The sequence below is a fragment of the Urocitellus parryii genome, chromosome 10, assembly GCF_045843805.1.
Source record: "Urocitellus parryii isolate mUroPar1 chromosome 10, mUroPar1.hap1, whole genome shotgun sequence".
Lineage (NCBI taxonomy): Eukaryota > Metazoa > Chordata > Mammalia > Rodentia > Sciuridae > Urocitellus > Urocitellus parryii.
This window is the reverse complement of record NC_135540.1, coordinates 144,054,109-144,080,348: the sequence shown is the minus strand read 5'-3', so window position 1 is coordinate 144,080,348 and position 26,240 is coordinate 144,054,109. Positions and strand designations below refer to the sequence as shown.

The window sequence follows — 26,240 nt, the reverse complement described above, 5'->3', positions numbered from 1 at the left end:
CTGCAGCCACAGTCTGAGGGGGCCCAGCTGCTGTTCAAACAGACCCTGCCATTGTTCACGAGTTGCTGGTTTTGCAGGCATGCAGAATGTAGGAGTTGTGGGGTTGCAAAAGTTTCTACTCAGGTTTTAGGCAGTGAGGCAGGCTTACAATGCCTGAAGGCAGTCTCAGAAAAGGTAGTATGTGGAGCTTTAAGAATAAAGCTAAAGATGCTATGGAGATCCCAGAGATTCCAGAAATAGACCATCTCCAGAGCAAAGTCACAGACAAGGAGCAGAGCCAGTGCAAAAGAATGGCCACTTAGGATGGATGCAGCTAGCAAGGCCACAGGGGCAGGGCTGCCCAACACCTTTGGGGCCCACATCCCATTACCACACGGACATATGCTGGACATGGAGCTACTGGATTTAATGTTTGCCCTGTTATGTTTTGGTCTTGTTTTGTTCTGATCCTTCCTTGGCATTCTCCTATTCCTTTCTTTTGGAATGGGAATGATTATCCTGTGTCATTGCTTGTTGGAATAATGCTTTTGATTTTCACAGGGCTTATAGCTAAGAGTCTCAGAGGAGACTCTGGACTCGATTTTGGAGTAATGATGGAACTGTTGACTATGGGAATTCTTGGAGATGGACTGAATTCATTTTGTATTGTGAGGAGGACATGAGCCTTTGGGGGCTAGAAGCAAAATGTTAGAGTTGGACCTGGAATATTCCCCAAAGGCTCATGTGTTGAAGGTTTGGGAGGTGGTGAAAACTTTAGGACTTGGGCCTTAGGTGGAGGAAGTAGGTAACTGGGAGCATGCCCTTGAAGGGTATATCTTGTCTCCAGTCTGTTTCCTAAAACCAAGAGTGAGCTTCTTTTCTGTACCATGTGCTCTTCACCATGATGTTGTCTTACCACAGACTCAGAAACAAAAGAATCAGGTGACCATAGACTGAAATCTCCTCTTTTTGTTTTACTCAGGATCGCAACAAAGGAAAGCTAACCAACACAGTTCCCAGAATATGCTCCAAGCGGTCTAATTCCAGATCCACATATACAATTGCCTCCATCTCCTCCCAAGACAGCACTCACAGGATAGTGTTCACATATGAAGTTGTGAGCCTCATTCCACCCAGCTGGTCCCTTCTCCAGAGTTCAGCAGGGAAGCCCCTGCTTAGTTCCTTGCCTTGCTTAACTCAAGTCTGCTGAAAATCCACTTAATCTCTTCCAAACCCATCACTTCTCTCCATCTCACAGTCCCATCCTATCCTCAATCACTCTCACATGTTCCATTGTACAGTTTTTCCTGAAAATTTTCTCACTCCAAAATACTTTTCCCCAAGCTGCCACAGAAACTTTGGATTTAAATACATACCTGAAATTCAGCAACTCTACTCCTGGTCCTACCTACACCCAACAGAAATCAGACACAAGCAAGAGTGTTCACAGTAGTACCATCTGCTAGACAAATCTGGAGGCAACCTACATGCCCATCAGTCCATCCGATGAGTAAGGTGTGGTGTACCATACAGCAAGGACAGCAGATGAACCACAACACGCAAACTGAGAGGAATCTTGCAAGGAAAGCATGCACGCTGTATGATCCCACTGGTGGTATTCCATCCTACGGTCATCCACGGAGGGAGTCAGGGCAGCAGTGCCCAAGGACCTTCCAGGATTGGTGCTGGACTATATCCTTGACCATGACCCCATTTCTCAGGTTGTGCTGCTTTGTGAATTTTCACAATTGCTCTTTTTCCTTGTATAAACTCTACCTCATCAAAAAAACATTCTCAGAAAGAATTTAGCTCGTCCCTGGTTGTGTGACCATCTAGCCTGCTCCAAACCAGGAGTTCCCGTCCGCTGTGGGGTTTCCTCCTTCCGCGGGGGCTTTGTAGTTCCCATACTCCAGGCTCTGCCCTTGGAACCTCCACCCCATACTCCTCACTCCATCCAGTCCCTCAGGGACTTCTGCTCCTGCGGACCCCGGCCCCACACTCCCCCGCCCTGCCCCTCAGGCACGCCCGGCCCCACCGAGACCTTTGCCGAGGCAGGCGTCACAGTACACGTGCCCACAGCTGGTCAGGCTGAAGGACGATGTCCTTCTAGGCGACTGGAAGCAGTAATTACAGAACACCCAGCTGGCCATGCTGTTGCAACTGCACAGCTGGTGGCGAGGCCCAGAACAGCACGAGGTCCTCAAGGCTGGGATATGCTTCCAGGCCGGCAGGCAGCTCTGCGCCTGCGCACACACGCCCTTGCGCCTGCGCACCAAGCGCGTCCCGCCAAAACCCCAAAGCCACGCTAGGGTGTACCTACAGTGTGGGTGGGGAGGCAGGTAGCTCTGCACCTGCGCACACACACGCCCTTGTGCCTGCGCACCAAGCGCGTCCCGCCAAAACCCCAAAGCCACGCTAGGGTGTACCTACAGTGTGGGTGGGGAGGCAGGTAGCTCTGCGCCTGCGCACACACACGCCCTTGCGCCTGCGCACCAAGCGCGTCCCGCCAAAACCCCAAAGCCACGCTAGGGTGTACCTACTGTGTGGGTGGGGAGGCAGGTAGCTCTGCGCCTGCGCACACACACGCCCTTGCGCCTGCGCACCAAGCGCGTCCCGCCAAAACCCACGCTGCGGCCCTCTTCACTGTTTCGATCCTCGCCTCCTTTGCCAAGCCAATGAGGAGGAAAGTTTTTGCTTTGTTTCTTGGTTATTGTTTTGTAGTTGTAGATGGACAGCATGGCTTTACTTGTTTATTTTGTGCAGCGCTGAGGCTCTAATCGGGCCTCGCTCGTGCCGGCGAGTGCTCTGCCACTGAGCCCTGGCCCAGGAGCAAGGGTTTCGAGGAGGAAAGAAAGCGTTTTATTGATCTGCTAGTACAGGGCCCCCTGTCCCAAAGCTGGGGCTCCCTGCCCGCCGCGCAGGCTCGGAGAGGGCCGCAGGCCCAAGTCCTGGGTCTACTACCCAGCGCCTGCGCGGCCCGCGCCCATCCGCGGTCGGGTTTCTTCCCTCGGTGGGTGCTGGGGCTCTTCCGGGCAGCCAAGGACAGGTGGCTTAGGCTGGGAGGGGACATGTGCGTCTCGCTTTCCTGGAAACCCCTCGGTTTCAGAATGAGCCCCTGCGGTGGAGCGTGCCCCCTGCAGCCCTGCGTCCTCCTGGGGTGGCCACCAGTGTGCGCCAACGGGGCCTGGGTGCTCGGTTTTTGGCCATCAGCCTGTCCCATTGCTGGGTAAGCATCAAGGGGCCTGTCTCCATGGCCACCATGACTGGAGGATAGCCATAGGTGGATGGCCAGAAGATGGGGCAGAGGGTGGTATAGCCTTGTCTCCATGCCCACTGGGAACAAGTGGACAAGGTGACAACCACAGAGACTGGCCAGAAGGCAGAGCACTCGTGAGCTCCATGCCCACTGGGACCTGGGGTGGATGGTCATGGCGGTGGCACAGTGGGCCAGCCCTCCATACCCACAGTGAGAGAGTGGATGAGGAAGAGTGGATGGCCAAGTTGGGGGGGGGCTCTGTATCCCATTGAGGGTGGTGCATGAGGGGTGGATACCAGGCTGATCAGGGGCCAGAATTAGCTATACCCATCTGGATAGAGGCTCTCTCGCCCAGTGAGGAGGTCCATGGGAACAGGGTAGAGGAGAGTGTGGCTGCGGAGTGTCTATTCAAGACCTCCGGAGACCAAGCAGGAAGCAGATCTGATTTTATTGCACCTGTGTATATACTCAGGCAGTAGCTAAGCAGATTACAAGCAGCCACCAGTGCAATTTTTGCTAACTGTCTTTGCAGCAACCAATCAAGGAGTGGGCCATGGAGCAAGTGCAGGGACTGCAACACATGGCCTCACTCGCAGGGCTATCCCTATGGGGTAACCAGCCTGGGTCTCACGTTCCTAGCTCAAGGGGAATGGCCTGCCACTCAGATGCCCTTAAGGTATGCCATGTTTGCAGTTCTCCATGTACCTGTTCCCACACCCATCCTAATGGGAAGGGGCAGGAGATTAGGGGACCACAGAGACTGAGGGAGCTACAGGGTCCTAGCCTTGAAATGGTGGGAGACCTGGAGATTACCAGGACAAAGAGGAAGGAAAGTGAGTCAGGCCAGGGGACCAGGAGGTCTGGTCTTAGGAGGACTGAGTGAACCAGGATCTGGGAGTGACAGGCCCACTGTCTGGGCTATGGGACAGAAGCAGTTTGGGATGGGGCAGAAACTCAGCTTGCCTCCAGCATATGCATATGAAGGGGCTTGAGAAGATTGTTTCCCTTTTAAAATAGTAGTTGGGGGAAGGAACTCAACTGTATTTGCAATTTCTAATGAGATTATTAATTATTTCAAAATTAAAAGTTAAAAACACAAAAAAGTTATTTATTTTAAATATTTTTAGTTGTATTTGGACAAAATATCTTTTTTTTTATTTTTTAGTTGTAGATGGACACAATATATTTGCTTATTTATTTTTATGTGGTGCTGAGATTTGAACCCAGTGCCTCATGCATGCAAGGCAAGTGATCTACCACTGAACTACAACCCAAGTCCCACAATATCTTTATTTTATATATTTATTTTATGTGGTGCTGAGGATAGAACCCAGGGCCTTGCATGTGCTAGGTTAGCCCTCTACCCCTGAGCCACAACCCCTGCCCCACAAAAGTAATTTTTTAAAAATTTTTTTGAGTTGTTGATAGACTTTTTTTTTTTAACTATGTATGCAGTGCTGAGAATTGAACCCATATCCCATTCTCAGTCTCAGACATGCTAAGCCAGCACTGAGCTGCAGGCCCAGCCCCCAAACATTACTTTTAAAATAAGAGGTCCATTCCTTGACTAATGCTGGACCTGCCTTGGCTTTGTGCTGTTTGTAAGAACTGGTGGAGACCTAGTGAGAAAACATGGCTCAGGAAAATTGCCTTGTTTGTGTGGGGAAGGTGCCTCTCAGGGAGTTAGGAACTAGCAGAATGGAAGGGAAGGGTGACTATTTCTTGGATGTGGCCTGGGGACAGGGTGTATTTGCTCTCAGTCGTGCTGTAGCTGTTATCCTCAAGTGACCACTAAGTGCTTGGAAGGTGGCTGGTCCAAATCAGTGATACTAAGAGTGCAGCCTATAACCTGGTTGTATGGTTGAAAGAAGATAAAATATCTCATTAGTAACTATGTTGAGTACGTTTTAAAATGGTAATATTTTTTATATATTGGGTTAAATATATGTCACTAGAGTTGATGTTACTTTTCTTAAACACCCTTTTTATTGTGGTGACCAGAAAACTTAAAGTCACATATGTAGCTCACATTGTAATCCTACTAGACAGTGCTGATTTAAACCAAGTTTAAAAAAATAAGATAATGTGCTTACTTTATGAAATTCAGAAGCTACATTGTTAAGGTAATATTTTATCAATGTTGCAATCTATAACATTAATTTCAACCACTGGTATCTTTGAAATCATAAGTAATACACATTATCTCAGTGGGTAGAGTGTTTGCCTCACATGCACAAAGCCCTGGGTCCAATCCCCATTCAAACCCCAGCACCATAAAAAAAAAAAGTTATACACATTTATGCATGTATTTGGTTTATTCATTCAAACATTGTGCAGATTATTTGCCTCTACCTGTAATGTTTTAAACAAGCTTCTTAGCTATAAAAAAGTCTTTAAGATACTTCATTTGGAAAACTCCAACTGAGATGAAGATCAACGTTTGTGCAAAAGCCCACCATAAAACATTGCTGTTTGTATCTTCACTGGTCATTCGAAAAATTTCTTCACGGTCCTATGCAGAAGAGAGATGGATGGATTTAGTTTCTTAAAAAACTTAATGTGTGATTTGGAGGGAAAAGTTGCTGTATGTGTTCAAGATATTTGATATTACCCAGTTAATATATTATGCTAAGGTGTACTGTGATTTCCTAAGCTTGAATCTGTTGTTTAACTGAGTATAAAAGAGTAAAAATCAACCTTAGAAAACACTGCATTTTGGTGTGAAATACAGGAATTTTATCTACGACTTCATACATTTTATTTGCTACCATCAAGCAGAGCAAACACTGCATACCCAATTGGGGTGATTCCCCTGTTGGAGTTCTTCCTTTGTGCCACATGCTTGCCTTACTTAAGTTCACTCTAGTCCTTATTTTCCAGATCATGACACCCAAGCTTAGTGAGGACACAAGCTGGTGAGTGGTAGAGCAGATTTGAGCCCTCTGAACCCAGTGACTCAGGAAGCAGGGTCGAATGACAGACTGATCTAGAAAGTGGGCCCACTTGGCCCTACAGACATATGGAGTGTGTTGGGAGCATCATTCATTCCCTCTGTAAGTTCCCACCTTCTGCTGCGGGTGCTTTGCTGGTACAGGGATAGGAAGAGAGCAGTGCCTTTCCCAGCAGAGTCCAGCCAACACCTCTCTCTGCACTGCCTGCCCACGTGGTTCTACTCAGGACACCAGGAAACAACTGGCAGTTCCTTCTTTCCCTGGTCCAGGGGCTTTGTGTTGAGAAATGCATTCCCGGCAGGAAGAGATCAAATAAGCTGAGAAGGCAGACTGACCCTTTGATAGTTCTGTTCTTTGAGTATTTGCTCAATTTGTTCCATTAGATGTTCAAGCTTGAAGGTAACTTCATTAACTTTGTCCTTTGCCTGAGCAATTGCAGCATCAAGGTCATGTTCTCCAACTCGAATATCCAAGTGGATGCGCTGCTTAAACAGTGAAGAGGAGGAACCGGCATTGAAGACAGCTCAGGGCTTCCTGCGTCCTCGCTCCCTCCTTCCACCTCCCTTCCCTTCTTGATGAGTGGGGGAGTGGGGTGCCGCTTAGTGCCTGGTCTCCCTTTTGTCCCTGTTCTACTCAGTTGCCTTTTTTAACAATGATGCAGTAAGTGCCAGCCTAATGACCTGAGGGTGTATTTATAGCTTCCTGCAAATCAGATTTACTATGAGGTGCTGAGAAGTTCTGATGGCTGCTCTCAGGAAACTTTTCTTTATGTATAACAGAATTTTTTATACTAAAGTACAAATTCTCTTCATCTGTCCTCCACACATTTAGAGAAGAGCCACCCACCATCCTCCTGCACAAGTTTCATTTATTGGAATCCATTACTAACTCCCCCTCAGCCTTCCCCTGCTGTCAAGTCTGAGGGACCACAGTTCTGTTCACCTTCCCTCAGCTCTCCCTTCCCCCCTCAGTCGGCTTCAGGGCTCCCTTTTGAAAGCCTTCCTAGAGACCAGAGGGACCTCCACGGGTTTCTCTAAGGTGTCAGCAAGGCCTCCAGAGGTGCACACTCACCAGCCTTCTCTCTCCAACGGACACGAACCTTGTCGAATTAGATTCTAAGCAAATGATGTGTTCACCAGGTGAATATGAAGTAAAATAGAATGTTCCTTCTGGACCAAATAATTTTGATAGTAATACCTAGGGTTAAGGATTTCCATAGTTTAAGATTATCATTCTCTACATTTTAAAAAACAAATCTCCCTACATAAATGTTCAAAATAATGCAGTTCCCAGAGAAGAGACCCAATAGCTAATAAACATGAAAAATATTCAGCCTTGCAAGTAATAAAAAATCCAAACTAGAATAAGGCACTCCTTGTGTATTATCAGATTGATAAGGGTTTAAAACTACTCAGGTGGTATGGAGACATAAGCACTCTCCAAATGCTGTTGGGATGTAAACAGAACAACAGTTGTAGAGAGTAGTTAGGTGATATGTATTACAAATTTAAAAGTTTAAATCATAGAATCATAAATGCTGCCTATATAAACTTATTCTAGTAAAATACGTAAAAAACAAAGTTACATGTAAAAGGATATTCACTGTGATGTTTGTAATAACAAAATTGTATTCTTGAAATAACGGATACCTTTCAGTAGGGAATTGATTAGGTAAATTTAGGAAATCCCCTAAAGGAGCACTGTGTGTCGGTGAAAAGGTACTAAACCCTGAGCTCCACCAGAGGTGTCCCTCACACAGCTATAGAGGATAAAAAGTATTTTTTAATAAAAGTATACCTGCACGCATATGTTCCCATATGCATAGAAAAGAATGCCGGAGAATACTCACCAAACTAAACGGTGCTAACATCTGCTAGGAAAATTTAGTTTCTACTTAGAATATTTTATAGTGAAATAAATATTTCAGGATTTCCATAGAAAGTCACAGGGCACGCTGAACAGCAGGAAACACAGTTTGAAGAGACAGAGCAAGCATCAGAACCAGATACAAACATGGTAGAGATGTTGGAATTATCAGGTCAGGAGTTAAAAAGCAACTCTGATTAATATGCTAAAGGCTCTAATGGGAAAAGTAAACAACATGCCAGAAAAAATGGGTGATATAAGCAAAGAAATGGAAATTCTAAGAAAGACGTTATAGAAATTTTAAAATACTGTAGAAGCAATGAAGAATGCCTTTGACAGTAGGTTCCTTAGTAGACTGGGCGCAGCCAAGGAAGGAGTTTCTGAGCTCGAGGCTCTGTGAATGGAAACTTGCAAAACTGAAATGCCAAGCGGGAGGAAGGGAGGGAAACCCAGGAACCAGGGCATGGCAGAAAGCAGACTTGGGCATGATGGGGAAACCAGGAGGAGGAAGAGAAAGCAGAAGGAATACTTGAAGCAATAATGGCTGAGAGTTTTCCCCAAGTTAGTGTCAGACCAGGAAGCTCAGAGAACACCTACAGGATAAATACCCAAACAAAACAAACAATACCCCCACACAGTCTATACCTCCGCATGTCACACACACATGTCACACAGAAGGTCAGAGCTAAAGAAAACCTTGAAATGAGCAGAGGCAAACCTTGCCTAACAAGGGGGAAAGGCTCGAATCACATCTAACTTCTCAGGAACTGAGCAGGAAGAGATGAAGTGATGAAATACTGTACTAGGAGAGAAAGACAGACCCCCAGCCCAGGCTCCTGTGTCTTGCAGAAGCACCCTTTAAGAATTAAAAATAAAAACTTTGTTAGAAAAACAAACTGAGGAAGATTGCTACCAGTTGAACTGCCTTTCCAGACATGTTAGAATAAGATCCTGAGAAAGAAGGAAGATGATGTAGCCAGAAGCTCCAGTTCATAAAGGGCATGAGAGTAGAGCACGCCAAGGTAGCCGGACCGTCCTTCTCTCATTTTTAACTGACAGGTAACAGCCTGTTCAGTATGACAGCAGCAGGGCTTCCCGTGGTGAGAGTTCATGAAAAACAAGAGAAGAATCAGAAACACTGTATCAGAAGGCACTTGCACACCTATAAAGTGGAACAGTGTGCTCTCTGAAGTGGACTTGGGTTTGTTGTAAATGGGTATTGCAAGCTCTAGGGCAACTACCTTTAAAAAGTTGTTTAAAAGTACAATTGATATGTTAAGAAGAAAGAAAGGAGTCATTGAAAATGCACAATTAAAACCATAAAAAGAAAAAAGTAGAAAATTGGAACAAAGAACAAGGGTGATGAATAGAAACAGAGCAAATCTTAGAGATTGTGATCAAACTACGTCAGTGATCACTTCAAATGTCAGTGGTCTGAGGGCTGGGGATGTGGCTCAAGCGGTAGCGCGCTCGCCTGGCATGCGTGCGGCCCAGGTTCGAGCCTCAGCACCACATACAAACAAAGATGTTGTGTCCGCCGAAAACTAAAAAAATAAATAAATAAATATTAAAAAAAATGTCAATGGTCTGAACGCACCAGTTAGAATGACAGATTGTCAGAATGGGTCAAAAAACATAACCCAATTACCTGTCTACAAGAAAAACACTTAATAAAGACATAAAGATTAAAAGTAATGGTACAGAGAAAGATATGCCCTGCTAACCTTGAAGAAAGAGAAAGCTAGAGTAACTATATTAGTTCAGACATTTAACTTCTGAAGCAAAGGAAATTATCAGGGCCCAGTTGTGATAAGGGGCCCAGTTCTCCAAGAAGATGTGTGATCCTCAATGTGCATGCACTGAAGAACAAAGCTTCAGAACACGAAGAAAACCGATAGAGCTGCAAGAAATACATTAATTCACTGTTTTAATTGCAGACGTCAACGCTTTTATCAGAAATGGATCTATCATGGAGAAAATCAATAAGGACATAGTGGATCTCATTGGCATCATCAGTTGACTGGATGTAATTGACATCTGTGCACTAGTGCAGCCAACAAAAGCAGAATACAGGGGTTTTTTTTGTTTGTTTGTTTTTTGGTCAAACTCTCATGGAATATAAACCTTCTGGGCCATAGGTACACTAAACAAGTGTTAAAGAATAGAAATCATAAATGTGCACTTTCAGACCACAATCTAATTAAACTAGCAATCAATAGCAGAATGGTAGCTGGAGATCCCTGAAGTCTTGGAAGTTAGTATGCTTCCATCAACACATGGGTCAAAGAGCAAATCTCAGGGGATATGTACATGTGTCTCAAAAAATTAAAATACAGCTTAACAAAGTTCGTGGGATACAGTGAAAGCTGTGATCAGAGGGAGATTTAAAACACTGAATGCATATATCAGGAAAAAAGGTCTAAAGCCAGCAATGCAAGGAAAAGAAAAGCAAATTAAATGCAATGTAAGAGAAGAAAACTAGATTATGAACAGGAAATGAAACATCAAAAAAACTAAAAAGCTGTTTCTTTGAAAAGATGTAAAACTGGTAAGCCTCTTGACAATTTAACTACGGGGAAAAAGGAGGACACAGGTTACTGACATCAGAGGTGAAGCAGGGGCATTTCCACAGACCCCAGGGACACCGTGAGATGCTGCAGGAGTGCTGTGGGTGACTCTGTGCCTGCTGGTTTGATACTGATATGGCTTGAGTCTGAAAGTTCCCAAAGGCTCCTGTGGTTTGGGCTGGGGTCTCGATGCAGCAGTGCTCAGAGGTGAGGTCTTGGAGGCTCTGACCTTGTGGGAGGCCAGACTAACACGTGACCATGTCTGTCTCCCCTTCTGATTGGTGTGGCATCGTTGTCGGTCACTCTGCGATCTGGTGCCTAGGGAACCCAGACGATAGCCTCAATCTTTAGGGTTCGAGTGACTGTCTTCTTTGTGCCTGGGCGCACCTTCCTACAGCCCCATGGGTGGAGCTATGCTCACTGGTTCCTTTGTAATATTACCCCTTGCCCTGTTTGGGATAGAATGTTCCATGGAAACACCCTTTGTGTGTCCCCTTCTCTTACTGTGCCCTTGGGTGTGGCCTACCTAGGTGTCAGTCAACCTGCTGACAGTGGACATCAGGAAGCTAGACTCAGCCCCTGAAACCTGACCCCTTACCTCATTTGAATGGCTTCTCAATAAAAGTGGTCAGCACGTGTGGGCTCTCTTCTCTCTCTCTCTCTTTCTGCGGACCCTTAAGATCAGAGGAGCCGTCACAGCACCCCCAAAGAAAAAGGTATTTCTCTCTCTTGTATGGTTATTTCGCACAGCCCAATTAGCCCAGGTCCCCTGGAGTGACCCTGAGGGTTTTAGTCGTGACCAACCCGGCAAATGGCATCCCTGGGTGGGCAAAAGGTCTGAGTGTTTAAGTCAACATGACCTCACCAGTAGATGAGTCCATCATGGTTCATAACTGAAGGGACCATTGGACGGTCCATTTTGAAAGGATAGGAGGTGGGCCTACCTGGGGAAGCTCACTGGGTGTCCTGGCGGGTAGATCTCGTTCCTGGGTGGGTCTCGTTCCTGCCCTTTCCTTGCTTCGGTCTCTGCTTCCCAGCTACCATGCATGAGCAGCTGTGTTCTGCCACATGATCCCAGAGGTGACACTGGGTGTCCTGGCGGGTAGATCTCGTTCCTGGGTGGGTCTCGTTCCTGCCCTTTCCTTGCTTCGTTCTCTGCTTCCCAGCTACCATGCATGAGCAGCTGTGTTCTGCCACATGATCCCAGAGGTGACATTCTACTTCACCACAGGCCCAGACATTGCAGGAGGGGCCAGCAACCATGGACTGAGACCATGAGCCAAAATCAATGTCTCCTCCTTTGTTGGTTTTCTCACTATTTTGTCACAGTGTGAAAGTTGACTAACATAGATGAAATGGACCGACTTCTTGGCAATCTTCCAAAACGCATGCAAGAAGAAATAGATGATCTGAATAACCCTGTATCTAGGGATTGAATCAAGGATGAATAACATGGTCTGTGGCTATAGCTCAGTGGTAGAGCACTTGCCTTGCACATATGAGGCACTGGGTTCGATCCTCAGCACCATATAAAAATAAATAAATAAAATAAAGGTATTGTGTCCATCTACAACTAAATTTTTTTTTTAAAAAAGGATGAATAATCTTTTTAAACAGAAAGCATCAGACTCATATGGGTTCACTGGTGAATTCTACCAAACACTTAAGAAATAAATTATGACAATTAACTAAAATCTCTTTCTAAAGAATAGAAGCAGAAAAAATACCTCCTGATTTTTTTTTAACACCTTAGCCTCCCCAGGGTTGGAACTTCAGGTACGCACCACTGTGCCTAAGTCTTACTTCATTTTATGAAGGTAACATTACCCTAATACAAAACCAGACAACATTATAAGAAAAATCTATGGATGCTTCTCTCTCCTGAACATACGTGCAAAAATCCTTCCCAGCACAGGAGCAGAGCAGATCTAACACCATGCAAAATGAGTACATGTGAACAAGTGGGGCTGGTTGCACACCCGCAAGGCTGGCTGAACATCCAAGTGCTACAACCATCCCATCAGTAGGTTGAAGAAGAACCATGTGTGCACCATCTGAAAAGCCTTTTGACAAGAGATGCTGCTCATTCACGATAAAGACTCATTAAATCAAGAACTGAATGGAACTGATTCAATTTAAAGAAGATTGTACAGAAAACCCACAGCTAGTGTACTTAATGGTGAGAATCCAGAGTCTTTCCACTAAAGTCAGGAGGAAGACAGGATGTCATCTCTCACCATTTTATTTAGCATACTACTAGGAGGTCTAATTAATGTGACAAGAAAAGGAAACAATAGGAAAACAGACTGGCAAGGAAGAAATAAAACTTCTGACTCACAGAGGATATGATGACATACAAAATGCAAAAGGATTCCCAGTAAGTTGGGAGGCTGAGGTAGGAGGATGGCAAGTTCAAGGCCAGCCTCAGCAACTTAACAAGACCCCAGAACAGAATAAAAACAAAAAGGGTTGGAGATGTGGCTCAGTGGGAGAGCATCCTAGGTTCAATCACAATTCAAAAAAAAAGGGGGGGGGGAGAAAAATATTCTAAGCACCCCTGGGTTTAATACCCAGTACCAAAAAGAAAAAAAAAGAATTGACAAAGGAATAAGTGATTATAGGAAGGTTGGCAGATATAAGATTAATATATTAAACTGAATCACTTTTCTCTATATGAATAATGAGCAAATTAATGTGAAAAATACTGTCTACATTAGCACCCTCCCCAAAATGAAATATTTATAAATCTAACAAACTGTGTACAAGAACAATGTGAGAAAACCTACAAAGCTGTGATGAGTGATGAGAACCAAGTAAATAGAGACGAGTCCACATTCACTGGTAGGAAGACTCAGTATTGTCAAGATGTCAGTTCTCTCCAATATCATCTACAGATTCAACCCAATCCCAATAAAACCTAGCAAGTTGTGTTGTGGCTGGACAAACTGATTCTCATGTTTACGTGCAAAGGTAAAAGTCTCCAGGAGGCCGAGGAATTAAGGAAGAAAGGGAGGGGGAGAAGGACGAGGTTGGGACTGACCCTACCTGACTCCGTCATTACAGCAGCATGGTACTGATGGCAGGTGGACAGACAGGTGGGCCCAGGACCGAACCAAGTCCAGACATACAGCCACATCGATGTGTAACCTGACCTTAGGCAAGGGAAGAAAGCAATGCAGTGGAGAGAAGACAGTCTCACAAAAGAGGGGCTGGAACCACTGGACATGTGTGTGCAAAGGCCTCGGTGTGGACCTTACACCTCTGTGAGGATCGTCTCCACGTGGACCAGAGACCTGGAGGCAAAGTGTAGAACTGTACAGCTCCTCCAAGATGATGAGGAGATACAGATGACTTGGGTCCAGTAATGATTGTTTAGTTGAACACCAAAGGCTTCATCCAAGAAAAGGAGCATTGATAAGGCAGACCTGGGAAGCTCAAAGTTTATGCCTTGTAAAAGACATTTTAAGCCAGTTGCAGTGGCACACACCTGTGATCCCAGCAACTCAGGCGGCTGAGGCAGGAGGACCACAAATTCAAGGCCAGCATCAGCAACTTAGTGAGACCCTGTCTCAAAAAATTTTTAAAAGGGCTAGGGATATAGCTCAGTAGTTAAGCACCCCTGGGTTTAATCCCCAGTACGAAAGAAAGAAAGAAAAAGAGAGAGAGAGAGAGAGAGAGAGAGAGAGAGAGAGAGAGAGAGAGAGAGAGAGAGAGAGAGAAAGAAAAGAAAAAAAGAAAATGACGTTGTGAAGAAGAAAATGAGATGACGAACCACAGACTGGGAGAGAGTCCCTGGAAGACAGATCTAACAAGGGATGACTGCTCAAACTACACAAAGAGCTCCTAAAAGTCAACAAGGGGAAGGCAGCCCAGCTTTTAATTGGGCAAATATCTGAAAAGACACCTGGCCAAGAAGAATGCAGGTAGCACATAGGCATATGAGACTCAAAGCATGTGGAGGGCACTGCAGTGAGATGTCCCCACACACCTATTAGAATGACCCAGATCCAAAACACTGACTGTAGCGAGTGCTGGCAAGGGTGTGGAGCCGCAGGAGCACCTGTTCACTGTGGAGGGGGGCCGAATGTCGCACAGACTTCAGGGACAGTGTGGCATTGTCCTGGAGAGCTAAGTGTACGTGTGGTCTATAGGAATGTCCTTGGCATTTATTTGCCAAGTGGTCTGGAAACCTAGGTGGGTCCACACAGAGACTTGCAGGTGGGTATCCATAGCAGCTCTGGGCATGATTGCCCCACCTTAGAAGCAACCACACTGTCCTTGCACGGGGGGATGTGTAAGCTGGCGCAAGGGACACGCAGTGTTCCCCAGCACAACCAGGCCAGGAACCTTAAAGGCACATTATCAAGTGGAGCATGCTGAAAGGAAAGCTGTGGTTCCCGAGGCATGACACTCAGGGACAGGAAGACCAGGGTGTCAAGGGCTGATGAAAGGGAGGTTCTACTGGAGTACAGAGGATGTTCGAGGTGGAGAAATTGCCCTGCGACACCAAGTTTGTCCAGACCTGCGAAATGTGCATTACCAAGAGAAGCATGCTGTGAACCTCGGGCCCTGGGTGCACGGGTTGTGGCAAAAATCCTCAGGGGCCAGGAGGTTGCTGGTAGTTGGGGAGGTCATGCCTGAGTCAGAGCAGGGAACTCGCTGTGCTCTGCTCAGTTTTGCTGTGACCCTAAAACTGCTCTACAATCGCAAAGTCTTAAAAACATATTACACAGATAGAAAAATGCAGTCAAGATGCTTTGTAGGGCTGGGGTTGTAGCTCAGTGGTAGAGCACTCGCCTAGCACGTATGAGGCCCTGGGTTCGATCCTCAGCACCACATAGAAATAAATAAATAAAATAAAGGTATTGAATCCAACTACACCTAAAAATTAAATATATTTTTTTAAAAGATGCTTTGTAAATGTCTTTCAGTTTTGATCTAGAGAAAATGAAGAACATTGTCACGTACCTGATTCCTTTCAAGAGGACCACTGAAAGGGAAAGTTTGTCGATAAGTCTTCGGTCAAGGGTGAGGCTTATTATTACTTCCTATTTTTGTATGAATAGCAAAACCTTTCTCTTCTCTGAGGAAATGTTTATGACTACTCACTACCTGTTAACACATTCCTGAGATTTACTTTTGTATTCCAAAGCCTTCGTTGTCTTATTTCACTGAACATGAAATTCACCAAACAGCTTTGAATGCTATTCCCATGGTGAGCTGGGGAAAATGCACACTTGAGTTTGAATCTCAGTGCTTCAACTTGATGACAGTCTGTAAGTCATTGAACCTTCCAGCCACGTTGCCTCTGCCCAACAGAATATTGGAAGTGGAAAGTGGGATGGGGTAGAGAGGTCCATGTGGTACACCACGGTCACCACCCGCTCTGCCCACTCCACCAGCCACTTCATTCCTTCGGGTTGTCCCTCACTGGCGCAGGAATGGGTAGCTCATCAAGACTGGCAATGCGGACAGTCCCGAGCTCTGACACTGACCAAGAGAAGCAGGGTACACAGGGAGTGGTCTATCCAAACTGATACCACCAGAGCCAGTTCTTGTCACCCCATCTTTACATGGAAAAGCCCTTCCTGAGAATAAGGCCCATGGGAGGGATTCTGCCCTTCTCCTAGGCCAAGAGAGGCTTGGGCATGCTTCACAAGTCATGTGTTTGCTGGACATCCACAGAATGGATGAAAACATGTCTCACTTCTAAAAGGGAACGTTCTCAGGCAATGGTGTATTTATGTTTTCTTAAGAGACAATAGACGCTGCCTTTTCTAGCTGGCCTTGACCCGTGGACTCAGGTGACACTCCTGCCTCTGCCTCTCATGGGGCTGGCCATGCAGTGTGTAACTGACCCAGTGGGCGAGTGTGTGTTCTAAGGACTTAAGTGTCTTCCGAAGACAACAGACAGGTTTTAATTTCTCCTGCCTACATAGAACCCTGTCCTTGTCACTGAGAGGCCCGTGCCACTCTCCAGGGATCACCTACCAGCACCTGCTGCCCATGAGCTGATTTCTAGGACCTCCGTTTTTGTGGCCCTGGGCTCAGGATGCCAGAGCACCTGTGGTACAGTGGGATCTGGATGTCACTGTTACACCCACTGTACAATCAAGGAAACTGAGGACGAACCAGTCAAATAACCTGACCAGTTTGCCCTCAGAGATGACAGTGTGTGCTGGAAACTGTCTGCTCTCCTGGATCTGTGCTCTGTCCCTTTGACCATGCTGAGTTTTCTGCTCCTTCACTGGTGCCCCATGGCGACAAGGTTCTGTATGACCTGGGGCTTCTGAATTACTTGAGAAAGCCTCTGCCAGAATCTGAGGAAGGAGAGAGGCAGTGGTTTTTCTGACCTTTGGTTTTTGGGGAAGCCATGGCTCTGCCAAAGATGGGGCCCAACCCAGGCAAAATCTGTAAGCCTCTGTGTCTACAGAAGCCCCCACGTGACTTCTCTTGAAACTTTCTGTGGGAAGAGTGCTTCTGTTCCTCATCTAGACCACAGGTCTTTGAGGGTGAGGTACTGTCCTAAATAAAAAGCTGCAGGTGAGTGTGGTAGTGCACACCTGTAACCCCAGCAACTCAGGAGGCTGAAGCAGGAGAACTGCAATTTAGTAAGGCCATAAGCAACTTAGCAAGACCCTGTCTCCGAAGAAAAAAAGGGGGGGGGGGGCTGGGGACATGGCTCAGTGGTAAAGCACCTCTGAGTTCAAACCCTGGTGCAAAAACAAAAAAAGTTGTAAACGCTGGCTGATGGTGCTCAGGTGCTCAGTTATGCATAAGCAGAAGTTGTAACACTATGGGCACGAGGGGCAGGTGGTTCCTGCACAAGCAGTTAGTATCTCAGCACAGATGCATGCTCACCTCATCATTGTATGTTGTGACAGTCACGAACATCCCCAGACCAGGGCCTGGTTCTCGGAAGTCAAGTTTGCCTGTGTCCCACTGCTGGATCTTGAAAGTCCCTGTGTCATAAGCAGGAGGCAGTGACTGTGTGTGCGGAAAGCATCAATAGGTGATGACCTCTAGGTTAGGCCAATCGTCTTTCTCTGTTTGTCTGTGTCATGAGGACCCTTGCCTGGGGCAGCCTCCGCCCTGGGGGCCTGTGTGACCCCGCAGGACAACTCTGGGCAGGCAGCAGGGCTGGGGTGCTGGTCCAGCTGTGGTGACTGGGTGCCTGCTGAGCTGCTGCACCACCCAGCCTTGGTCTCCCACACTGGAGGGTGGGACAGGCTGTGCCCTGCTCAAACCCCAGGGTGCTGAGGCTGCCAGCCGAAAGCCTGGGAAGGGTCCCACCTACCGGTGAGCCTTGCTGTTCTGCATCCCCGGTGGCCCTCCCGCCTTTATGCTCCCCCACAGCTCTGCCCCAGGCCTGTCCCCAGGACTCCTGCCCAAGCACACACGAGTCCCGGGGTCCCCTCACGGGCCCTGCAGACCTGTTCTTTGAGCATGCATGCTCCGGTGCTCTGCACGGCGAGGGGCTAGAGAGCCTCAGGCATTCCATTCCTCCCTGCGGCCCTCTGGGGTCTGGCAGTGAGCCTAGGGAAGTGTTTGGCTCCATGGTGGGGGCTCAATAAATGTTTGTGGAATAAGTGAAAGGGCCCCACAATTCAGGTTCAACCAGGGACTTGAATGAATGGGTCCCACTCATCCCTCCGCCACTGCAACACAGCGTTCCTGGCATGCTGCCTGAGTTCCCAGAACAGGCCAGGGTGACCCCGCCTGCTTCTGTGGGATCCTCCAGCCTCAGGCACAGGCGGCCCCAAGGTGCCCTTCAGGCAGGAGGGCGGCTTAGAGGGAGGTGTCATGGCCAGGGAGGCCAGCAGGTGGCGGGAGAGAAGCACTGCTCCTGGGCCAGTCAGCTGGACAGGGTCACTCCCTGTGGGGGAAGCAGTCCTGAGGGGGACACCCGCCAGCCCAGCACAGAGCCCCGGGGAGCTTCTCACCAGTGGCCAGGGAGCTGGAGGGCCCACTGGCTAGGAACAGGGATACGACGTTAGGCGGGCCATCGTGGGCACTGCACTGGGCTGCGGGTGCCTCCGTTTTCCCGCTGATAAAGCAAGGATGATACGTTATATCAGCCAGGCCACAGTGGTACACGACCTATATTCCTAGCTACTCCAGAGGCTGAGGCAGGAAGACCACAAACTGAGGCCAGCCTCAGAAACTTAGGGAGACTGTCTCAAAATTAAAGATAGAAAGGGCTGGGGTGCACTCAGTGGTGGAGCGGCCCTGGGTGCAGTCCCCAGGACCCCAAGCCCACACCAACAGTGGTAACATCAGGGTACACCTCCCTCTGGGTGTGAGAGCAGCAAGTCAGGGTTGTGTTCTCCCTAGTGTGGACCTGAGCACACCAAAAGCTCTCAGTCAGGCCTTGATTGGCAGCTCCCTGAGCCACCATGGGCCTGAGCAGTGCACCTCTCTATCAGCTGACCACGGCAGGCGAGGAGCAAAAGGACTGCCCACAGCCACCCCACGTGCCACCAAGCCAGAGTCACACTTGGGCCGGTCACAGGGCCTCTGCGGCACTCACTGCCAGAGCCTTCCTCCTGGCTCCTGGTGAAGGCCAGCACTGTGGGGCGAGGGCCTCACGCCCTCTCCTGGTGCCTGAGGTCACCGATGGTCATCCCGTTCCTCCAGACTGCGTCCTTGAGACTGGAGCTGTGGGTCATTGGAGTGTATTATAGGGACAACACACTCATCGTAGGAATTTCGGAAAGTGCAAGTCCCTCCAGGAGTTCCTAGTATTGGTGTCAGCCGTCTCGCCTTTTTCCTGTAAGTACCTGGTATGTGTTATCAAAATGAGTTTGGGGCCCAGCACAGCTGGGGAGGCTGAGGCAGGAGGATCGTGAGTCCAAAGCCAGCCTCCTCATTGTAGAAAGGTCCTAAGCAACTTAGCAAGACCCTGTCTGTAAATATTTTTTAAAAGACTGGGGATGTGGCTCAGTGGTTGAGTGCCCCTGGGTTCAATCCCCAGGGGGAAAAAAAAAAAAGAAGAAGAAAAGGAGGAGAAGAGAGAGAGATTGGAACATGTACGCTATCTGTGCCTTGATTTTCCAACCTAGTTTTTTCAGATCAGTTTACCATGTCTTAAATTTTCTTCTGTAACCTTAAATTGAGGTCTATTCAGAGAACACGACCCAGCGCCGAGCGCAGAGCATGGCAGAGAGCAGGTGGCCTTCTGAGGACAGGTGGGGACCGTGGAACAGGAGCCCCGAGGTGTGTGGCTGGAGGCCACATGGTCTGGCCGACCTGGACCCCCACTCACAAGCCATCTGCCCCTCCGGAGGGAGCCAGGCGTGGAGGTCACGCTCCAGCTCCTGGGGTGGTCTCAGAGGAGAGAAGCCAGCAGAGCTGAGAGCACGGCTGGCCCTCGCGGTCATCCAGACCTGCAGCCACAACAGCGGACAGTGCGAGGGACAGAGGAGGCTCCACATGCACTGACGACCCTGCTCTTAGGAGGAAGCCCACACAGGCCATGTGCCACATCCCCCAAGACCTGGCCCTTCTCCTCACTGACCACACTGCCTGCTCCTATCTTGGAAGTGCCAGGGCCTGTGAGGAGGGCAAGGGGCATGTAGAGTGAGATTCCAAGCCAGGAGGAGGCCGCCGGGAGGAGGCCGCCGGGAGGAGGCCCACAGGCCGGGAGGAGGCCCGGGCACACCCACAGTCCTGTCCAGTGGCTCTCGGTGCTGCACACTGTAGTGGCCTGGGGCCCTCAGCCCTGGGAGCACCTGGGCCGGTCACATGGCTCTGCTGATGGCGGGCACCTGGGCGTGGACAGCAGTCGTGTCAAGAGTGCTGTGAACACACTGGTCTCTGGAACACTCCAGGGTCCTGGAGGGCCTGGTGGGACTCCATCAGCAGGGTGCTGTGCACAGGCCCTCCCTGGGGAGCTCACACCAGTGCCCACTGACGGCTGCTGTCAGAACACCAGCAGCAGCCCAGAGGGCCCCAGAGGCCAGCAGGACTGATGTCCAAGACAGTTGTGGTCCTGCCCTGTGCTGCATGCCCATGCCACTGTTGGGCTCCTGCGGGGACCGGGAGGGGTGTCTGCCAGGCCGGGGCTGTCCGCTGGCCCCCGAGCAGGACTGCTCCAGGAATGTGTGTCTCTGGGCACCAGGGGTGTGCGTCTTGTGTGCTGCGTGGCAGGCGGGGGCCTGGGCACCTGGTGGAGTTCAGCAGCATGCCCACGGGCCCACTTTGCACTCGCCTGGTGGCGAGGTCATTGTCGCCTGACGGGCTTCCTGTCTTGCAGATCCTCCAGGCAACGGGTCTGTTCACCGTTGGCCTGTTTTCTCCACCCAGGAAGGCGGGACAGCCTCCATGTGCCATCCATTCCTAGAAAGTCGTGGACTTCTCCTCCCCCAGGGAGCCGCTGAGCTGTCCATCGGGGTCTGTGGGTAGACCTGGCTGTTGTGAATGACAAGTGCCGCCATAAACGCCGTGGGGTGTGGGAGGGAGGCCTGGTTCCGTTCTCCAGGGTGTGGACCCAGGAGGGGAACTTCTAATCTGCCACTGTCCTGTGCTCCTGAGCTCTGGGGCCCAGGATGAGCCTGCAGCTGAAAGCACCTCTGGACTTCTCCCCTTGTCTGGAGCGTTTCTGTGGTGGATGCCTGGCCCTTGAACCCTTGGCTGTGTGGCCTCCAGGAGGGCCTGTTTCCCCGTGGGAGTTTGAAGGCGGAACTCGTCTGAGCAGAGCCCTCTCCTGCTGTCCCTGGTCTCGGGGAAGATGTACTTGAAGGGCTCGCCATGTAGGGCCCTTCCAGAAGGTGCAGCCAGGAGCCAACTGGGTGGACCATGAGGCTCTCCCTCTCAGCAGCAGAGCCTGCCTGGCCTGCGCCTCAGGCTCACATGGAAGGTGCTCTGCCCTCCCCACTCCAGATGGCCCAGAACTCACTATTGAGGAACCGTCATGCAGGACTGAGGGAAGTGAGGTCACAGACACAAAACACCTGCTTGGGGCTTCCTGCAGGTTCACGGTGCTGGGGTTCGCCCTGGTGTTGGTGGCAGTGCCGTGGCCGGCAGCTCCCAGGCACCCGAGCCCCTCCTCATCTCCCACTCAGAGATGCCACCCCGATTCTCCAGAGGTGCGGGGCGAATAACTGGAGGCCAAGCCAGAGAGGTTGGAGGCAGTGTGGGTAGGGGACTCCCTTTACGGAGCACCTGTGGCACTGGAGGCCAGACTTAGCCGCCTCCAGCTCAGGTGGGACACCCCCAGTCACCAGCATGGGACGGTGCCGGTGGTGCCGGTGGGTGCCAGAGCTCTCTCTCCAGCTGTTCTTTATTCCTCTGTGGCATTGAGTCACCTCCATCAGGGAAGGTGGACACCTTCCTCGCCGCCTATGGTCAGTCCTAATGAGAAGCACCTTCAGGCAGATCTTGGCCTGAAGGTGTTCAAAAGTGGCCCCTTTTGGACTTCCAGATGGCCCTGAGCTGGACGGAGGTCAGGACAGTGGGCATGGGGCTTCCTGGCCTAGACTCCATGAAGATTTTAGGTTTGTTTTTAACAGTGATCTCGTGAGTGGATAAAGGTGCGTTCTCGGTACCTCTCACCTGGTGGCACTTGGCACTGCACTCGTGAGCAAGTGGACACTGAGTCTTGGCTGCAGGGGTGCTGAAGGGAGCAGGTGAGGGCCGGGTGTGCGGGGTGCGAGCCACAGGCCTCCCAGTGCCCTGCAGTGGAAGTGCATCCACTGGTGTCCAGCCTCCTCCTGTAGAGTCCTCCACGCCACCACCCACTGGTGTCCAGCCTCCTCCTGTAGAGTCCTCCACGCCACCATCGCCACCCGTCGCTCCTTGGTTTCAGCATGCTGGCGTCTGAGGTCCCTGCTTCTCCTGCCGGGCTGTCTCCTGCTCTCAGCCCTCCTGTCCTTGGAGGCCTCACAGCTGCTGACTGCATGCAGAACACCAGGGAGCTTTGCATGGAGTCACCTCCTCCAGGCAGCCACTTCCCCAGCCATCAGCTCCATCCTGACTCTGGGCCTGATCTTGCTCCCAGGTGGTGGCCCCCTGCGGTGTCCACCACAGTTCCCCCAATCCTGCTGGGGCTGGACCTTTGCTCTAGGTCCATGCAAGGGGTGAGTCCTCTGCTCTGTTCCTGGCCTCTGAGTGGCTACTTTCGGCATGGGCCCAGAGCTGCCCTGGTGCTCCTGCTCCCTGAGCCCTGAATCTGCAGAGCTATGTAGAGGTGACAGGTAAGGAGACCTCAGAGTGGGGTCGCTGGCTCAGAGGTGCAGAGGCAGGGAGGAGAGGGCCGCTGGATTTGGGGAGGAGCCAGGGCAAGTGGCAAGGGGGAGGGGTTGACAGCAGAGGGGGTGGGCAGGGCCTGAGGCTCTCACTGCAGTTGAGGGCTGAGGCTGCGGCCAGGGTGCATGTCAGGCCACACAGAGGCCCCTGCTCACACAGCTGCTGGAGCCCACATCAGGCACCTCCAGGTTCTGTGACTACAGCCCACTGCCACGAAATGTTGCTGGCCAGGTCTGTCCAGCCAGTGTCTGTAGGGCAGCAGGTGGGCAGGAGCTACTCTGTCCCTCTTATTCCTTCTTGGCCCCTTGAAAGGAAGGCAGAAAATCCATGAGCCATCCCCAAGGAGACCAAGGGCCCAGGACTCCCCCGGGCAGTGCTTCCTCTGGGCACACACCGGCAGAGCCTGGCGCCCTCTGTGTGGGGGTGGGCTAGAAAGGCCTGCAGATCTCACACATCCCCACAGCTGGAAGGAGCAGGCGCCGCCATCACCTGCCATCACAGAGAGGCCGAGGAGCATGCTGGCCGTGGCCCGTGGCAGGAAACAGTGCTGCTCCCGGTGCCCACCCTGACAACAGGAAGACCCCAGCACTGCCGGCGCCTGGCCTGTCTGCTGGCCGCCTGTGGTCCCAGGCGCTGCCTGTGTCCTGGCTATGTTGGATGTTTGCAGGCTGGGCCACTCTGGGGAAGGAACCCTGAGGCCCAGCGGTGGAGACAGGCTGAAGGCAGAGCTCAGCTCCCCCGGTGGGGGTGAGGGGGCACAAAATCATGAAATACAAAACACGACTTAGGATGCCTCTAGATTTAGATTTCACCTTTTTCCCCCCACCTTTTGCATTGAAATCAGAGTTGGAGATTGATTCTGACTTGAATGTTAGCTAGCATGCTGGATTTTCCCATACAATTCTGAGACTAGTCAGCACTTCTTTCTTTCTCAGAAGGTGGGCCAAGCTCACCTGGGTGAGGATGTGCTTGCAGCACAGGGAATGTGCAGACTCACTGTGGTGACAGAATCTAAGGACAGTCTGCCTGGCAGGCAGTCCTGGGTCTGCATGGGATGCTCCTGCCCATGGTCTCCAGAAGGCACATGGACTCCTGGTGTGTGTCCTGCTTTACTGGACCAGTCTAAAGACCTCTTTGGACTGCTCAGCCACAATTAGCATGTTAAACGGCAGCAGATTTTCTTGGCTCAAGTAAACCTGACCACCAGAAGAGCAGATTAAGCTTGATGTCAGGTCCAGTCTCCTGCTTTAAAAATCATACAGTTCCCTCCTTCGTCTATCCACATCAGCTTTGCCTCACTTGGCAGACGGTGAGGAGGGAGCCATTCAGCATGACACTCACTGCCCAGGAGTCAGCCACCTACCTGATACCCACGTGTCTCCTGGAACGTCTTCTATGAGGCATTTCTGCTCTCGTTCCCCTGCGTGGAGATAGAAAGCAGCCGAGGGTGGGAGACTGAGACACAGCAGAACCGCCAGCACCTGCATGGCCCTCTCTGTAGCAGAGCGTTCTGTGCCTGGATCAGAGGTACCTGACTGCCTCTTGCCAGCGTGCATTGCCTTGGGTGACCTTGTAAGTAAGATTGATTGCTGTGAGAAGGGACACATGTGTCTGTGCTCAGCCGTGACTCCAGCAAGTCCCAGGGACAAGATAAAAAGGCGCCTGGGACTTCAGGCCTCTCCAAGCTCTGTGCCATCAGCTTCAGTCCCCTGCTCTTCAAAGGTTGGGAAGTGTTCTTTGGGCTGAGAGGCAGTGCCAGGGCCAGGGAGAAGCGCTGGGAGAAGGCGAGTCTAGGCGTCCGGCACCCCGTGGCAGAGAGCCAGGAGCAGGCCTTGGCAACCACCTGAAATAGTCATTTTCTGGTGTTTCCACTGCCTGGCAGAGGCGGGGGAGGGGGACTGAAGGGGCGGCTGGAGTTGAGAGGAGGGAGGAGGCGGGGAGGAGCCTGTGGTGATTCGGGCAGCAGGAGGAGCAGGCTTCTGCAATGAAAGTATTCTGATACTGGAGAGGAGGCAGAACCTCACTGAGGCCTCACGCTGAGGAGGCTGTCTGCTTCCTGTAAGGAAGGGAGAGACATCATCGGGATGGGGCTGGGCTCAGGGGTAGAGTGCTCCTGGCAAGGGTGAAGCCCAGGGTTCTACCACAAACAACAAAAACACAGGCAGAGGAGTGAAATCACTCAGCAGTCAACTAGGTCCTCTTGGTTTTTGCACCTAGTGTCTCCTCTTCTCATTTGAAATACCTGTAGACTCTCAGAAATTTGCAAGAACAGGTCTGTAACCCTGCCTTGCTCTGGGAGTGTCCAGCTACAGCTCCACCAGCCCTTGAAAAGCCACCAGCCACCCTTCACCACCTCCCTGATGATGCCAGGCAGAGCTGAAGACTGCGCACCACTGGCTTCCAGTCCCACAAGAGCAGAGAGGGCCTGAGACTGCTGCCCCACTCCCCCAGTGCAACTTCCTGCATGAATGAGGCAACTCCATAGCTGCATCCAGAAACTGGGTTGTGGCACTGGCACAGGGCAGTGACGTGGCCACAGACCTGAACCGGTGCCACCAGCTTTTACACATGCTACTTTTTAGTGTGTACATGCACTATGTAAGAATGCTTCAATAAGCAACTGCAAACACTCTTGAAACAAGTGGAAAATGCGTGAACTCAGGCTGCAGTAGCTCTGAGTGCCTGGGTCACTGAGCATGGTGAAACAACTTCCTAGGCCCCACTGTGAAAGTAGGGTACCCCACTGGTCTCCTCTCAAAGGAACCTTTTCTTTCCACATTTTAATTCGTGCATTATAGTTATACATAATGATGGAATTTATTGTCACATATTCAATACATGCCCAAAACATAACAATATAATTTGGCCTGTATCACTCCCCAACTCAAAAGAATTTTTATTTTTACACTCTTGAGACTGAGTTGAGTCTTGCCAATTCCTCAGATGCCTTCAAACTATTTCCTATTGTTTCTGAGTAAAGTACTAGGATCACTCTTAAAGAGTGGAGAGAGTCTCTTTAACAACCACCACTTCTTTTTAGCCCCAGTTTTCCACTTACTTTTCTGGCCAAACTGCAAGTTTTTCAAATCTTTTTGCTCTGCTTTTGCTCCTTATGATCACAGTTAATTTTTCTAAAAGCACTACAATATCCCTTCCACTGTCTGAATGCTATGCTGCCTTGACATTTCCACTGCCAGATTAATTAGTTTATTATCTTTAAATTAAGTTTCACAGAAATTCTCAGGGCACAGGTAAGACGTAGACAACATCTTTGTCAGAATATAACACAAATGACCTCTAGTTCATTTCCAATAATCCTCCTCTTCTGAAACCTCATGAGACCAGTCTTTTCTATCCGCTGACCTTTTGGCATTC

General features: G+C 49.9%; 2 protein-coding genes across 2 annotated transcripts in view; both read right to left on the bottom strand.

Annotated features, from left to right (window-relative positions):
• Positions 1–2,129, bottom strand: part of Rnf212 (ring finger protein 212) — a 36,292-nt gene extending 34,163 nt beyond the window's left edge. The window contains exon 1 of the mRNA XM_077803461.1: positions 2,021–2,129. Coding sequence (XP_077659587.1) covers positions 2,021–2,129 — 109 coding nt within the window. The remainder of the gene's footprint in view (positions 1–2,020) is intronic.
• A 3,468-nt stretch (positions 2,130–5,597) lies between these two features.
• Positions 5,598–24,352, bottom strand: LOC113175225 (transmembrane emp24 domain-containing protein 11-like). Its single transcript, XM_026379484.2, has 5 exons — positions 24,229–24,352; positions 17,481–17,581; positions 7,258–7,383; positions 6,522–6,668; positions 5,598–5,747 (listed from the first exon to the last, which is right to left on the bottom strand). The coding sequence occupies exons 1-5, from the start codon at positions 24,350–24,352 to the stop codon at positions 5,598–5,600; spliced, it is 648 nt and encodes a 215-aa protein (XP_026235269.1).
• Positions 24,353–26,240: the final 1,888 nt, after the last annotated feature.

What these genes read in the sequence shown, in the direction of transcription:
- LOC113175225 (XM_026379484.2), bottom strand. Translation starts at nt 24,352, where the DNA reads ATGCAGGTGCTGGCGGTTCTGCTGTGTCTCAGTCTCCCACCCTCGGCT. An exon ending in TCACAACATACAATGATGAG is followed by an intron (nt 7,384 to 17,480) that starts GTGAGCATGCAT and finishes CCTTAACCCTAG; the next exon opens with GTATTACTATCAAAATTATT. An exon ending in CCGTTGGAGAGAGAAGGCTG is followed by an intron (nt 6,669 to 7,257) that starts GTGAGTGTGCAC and finishes CTGTTTAAGCAG; the next exon opens with CGCATCCACTTGGATATTCG.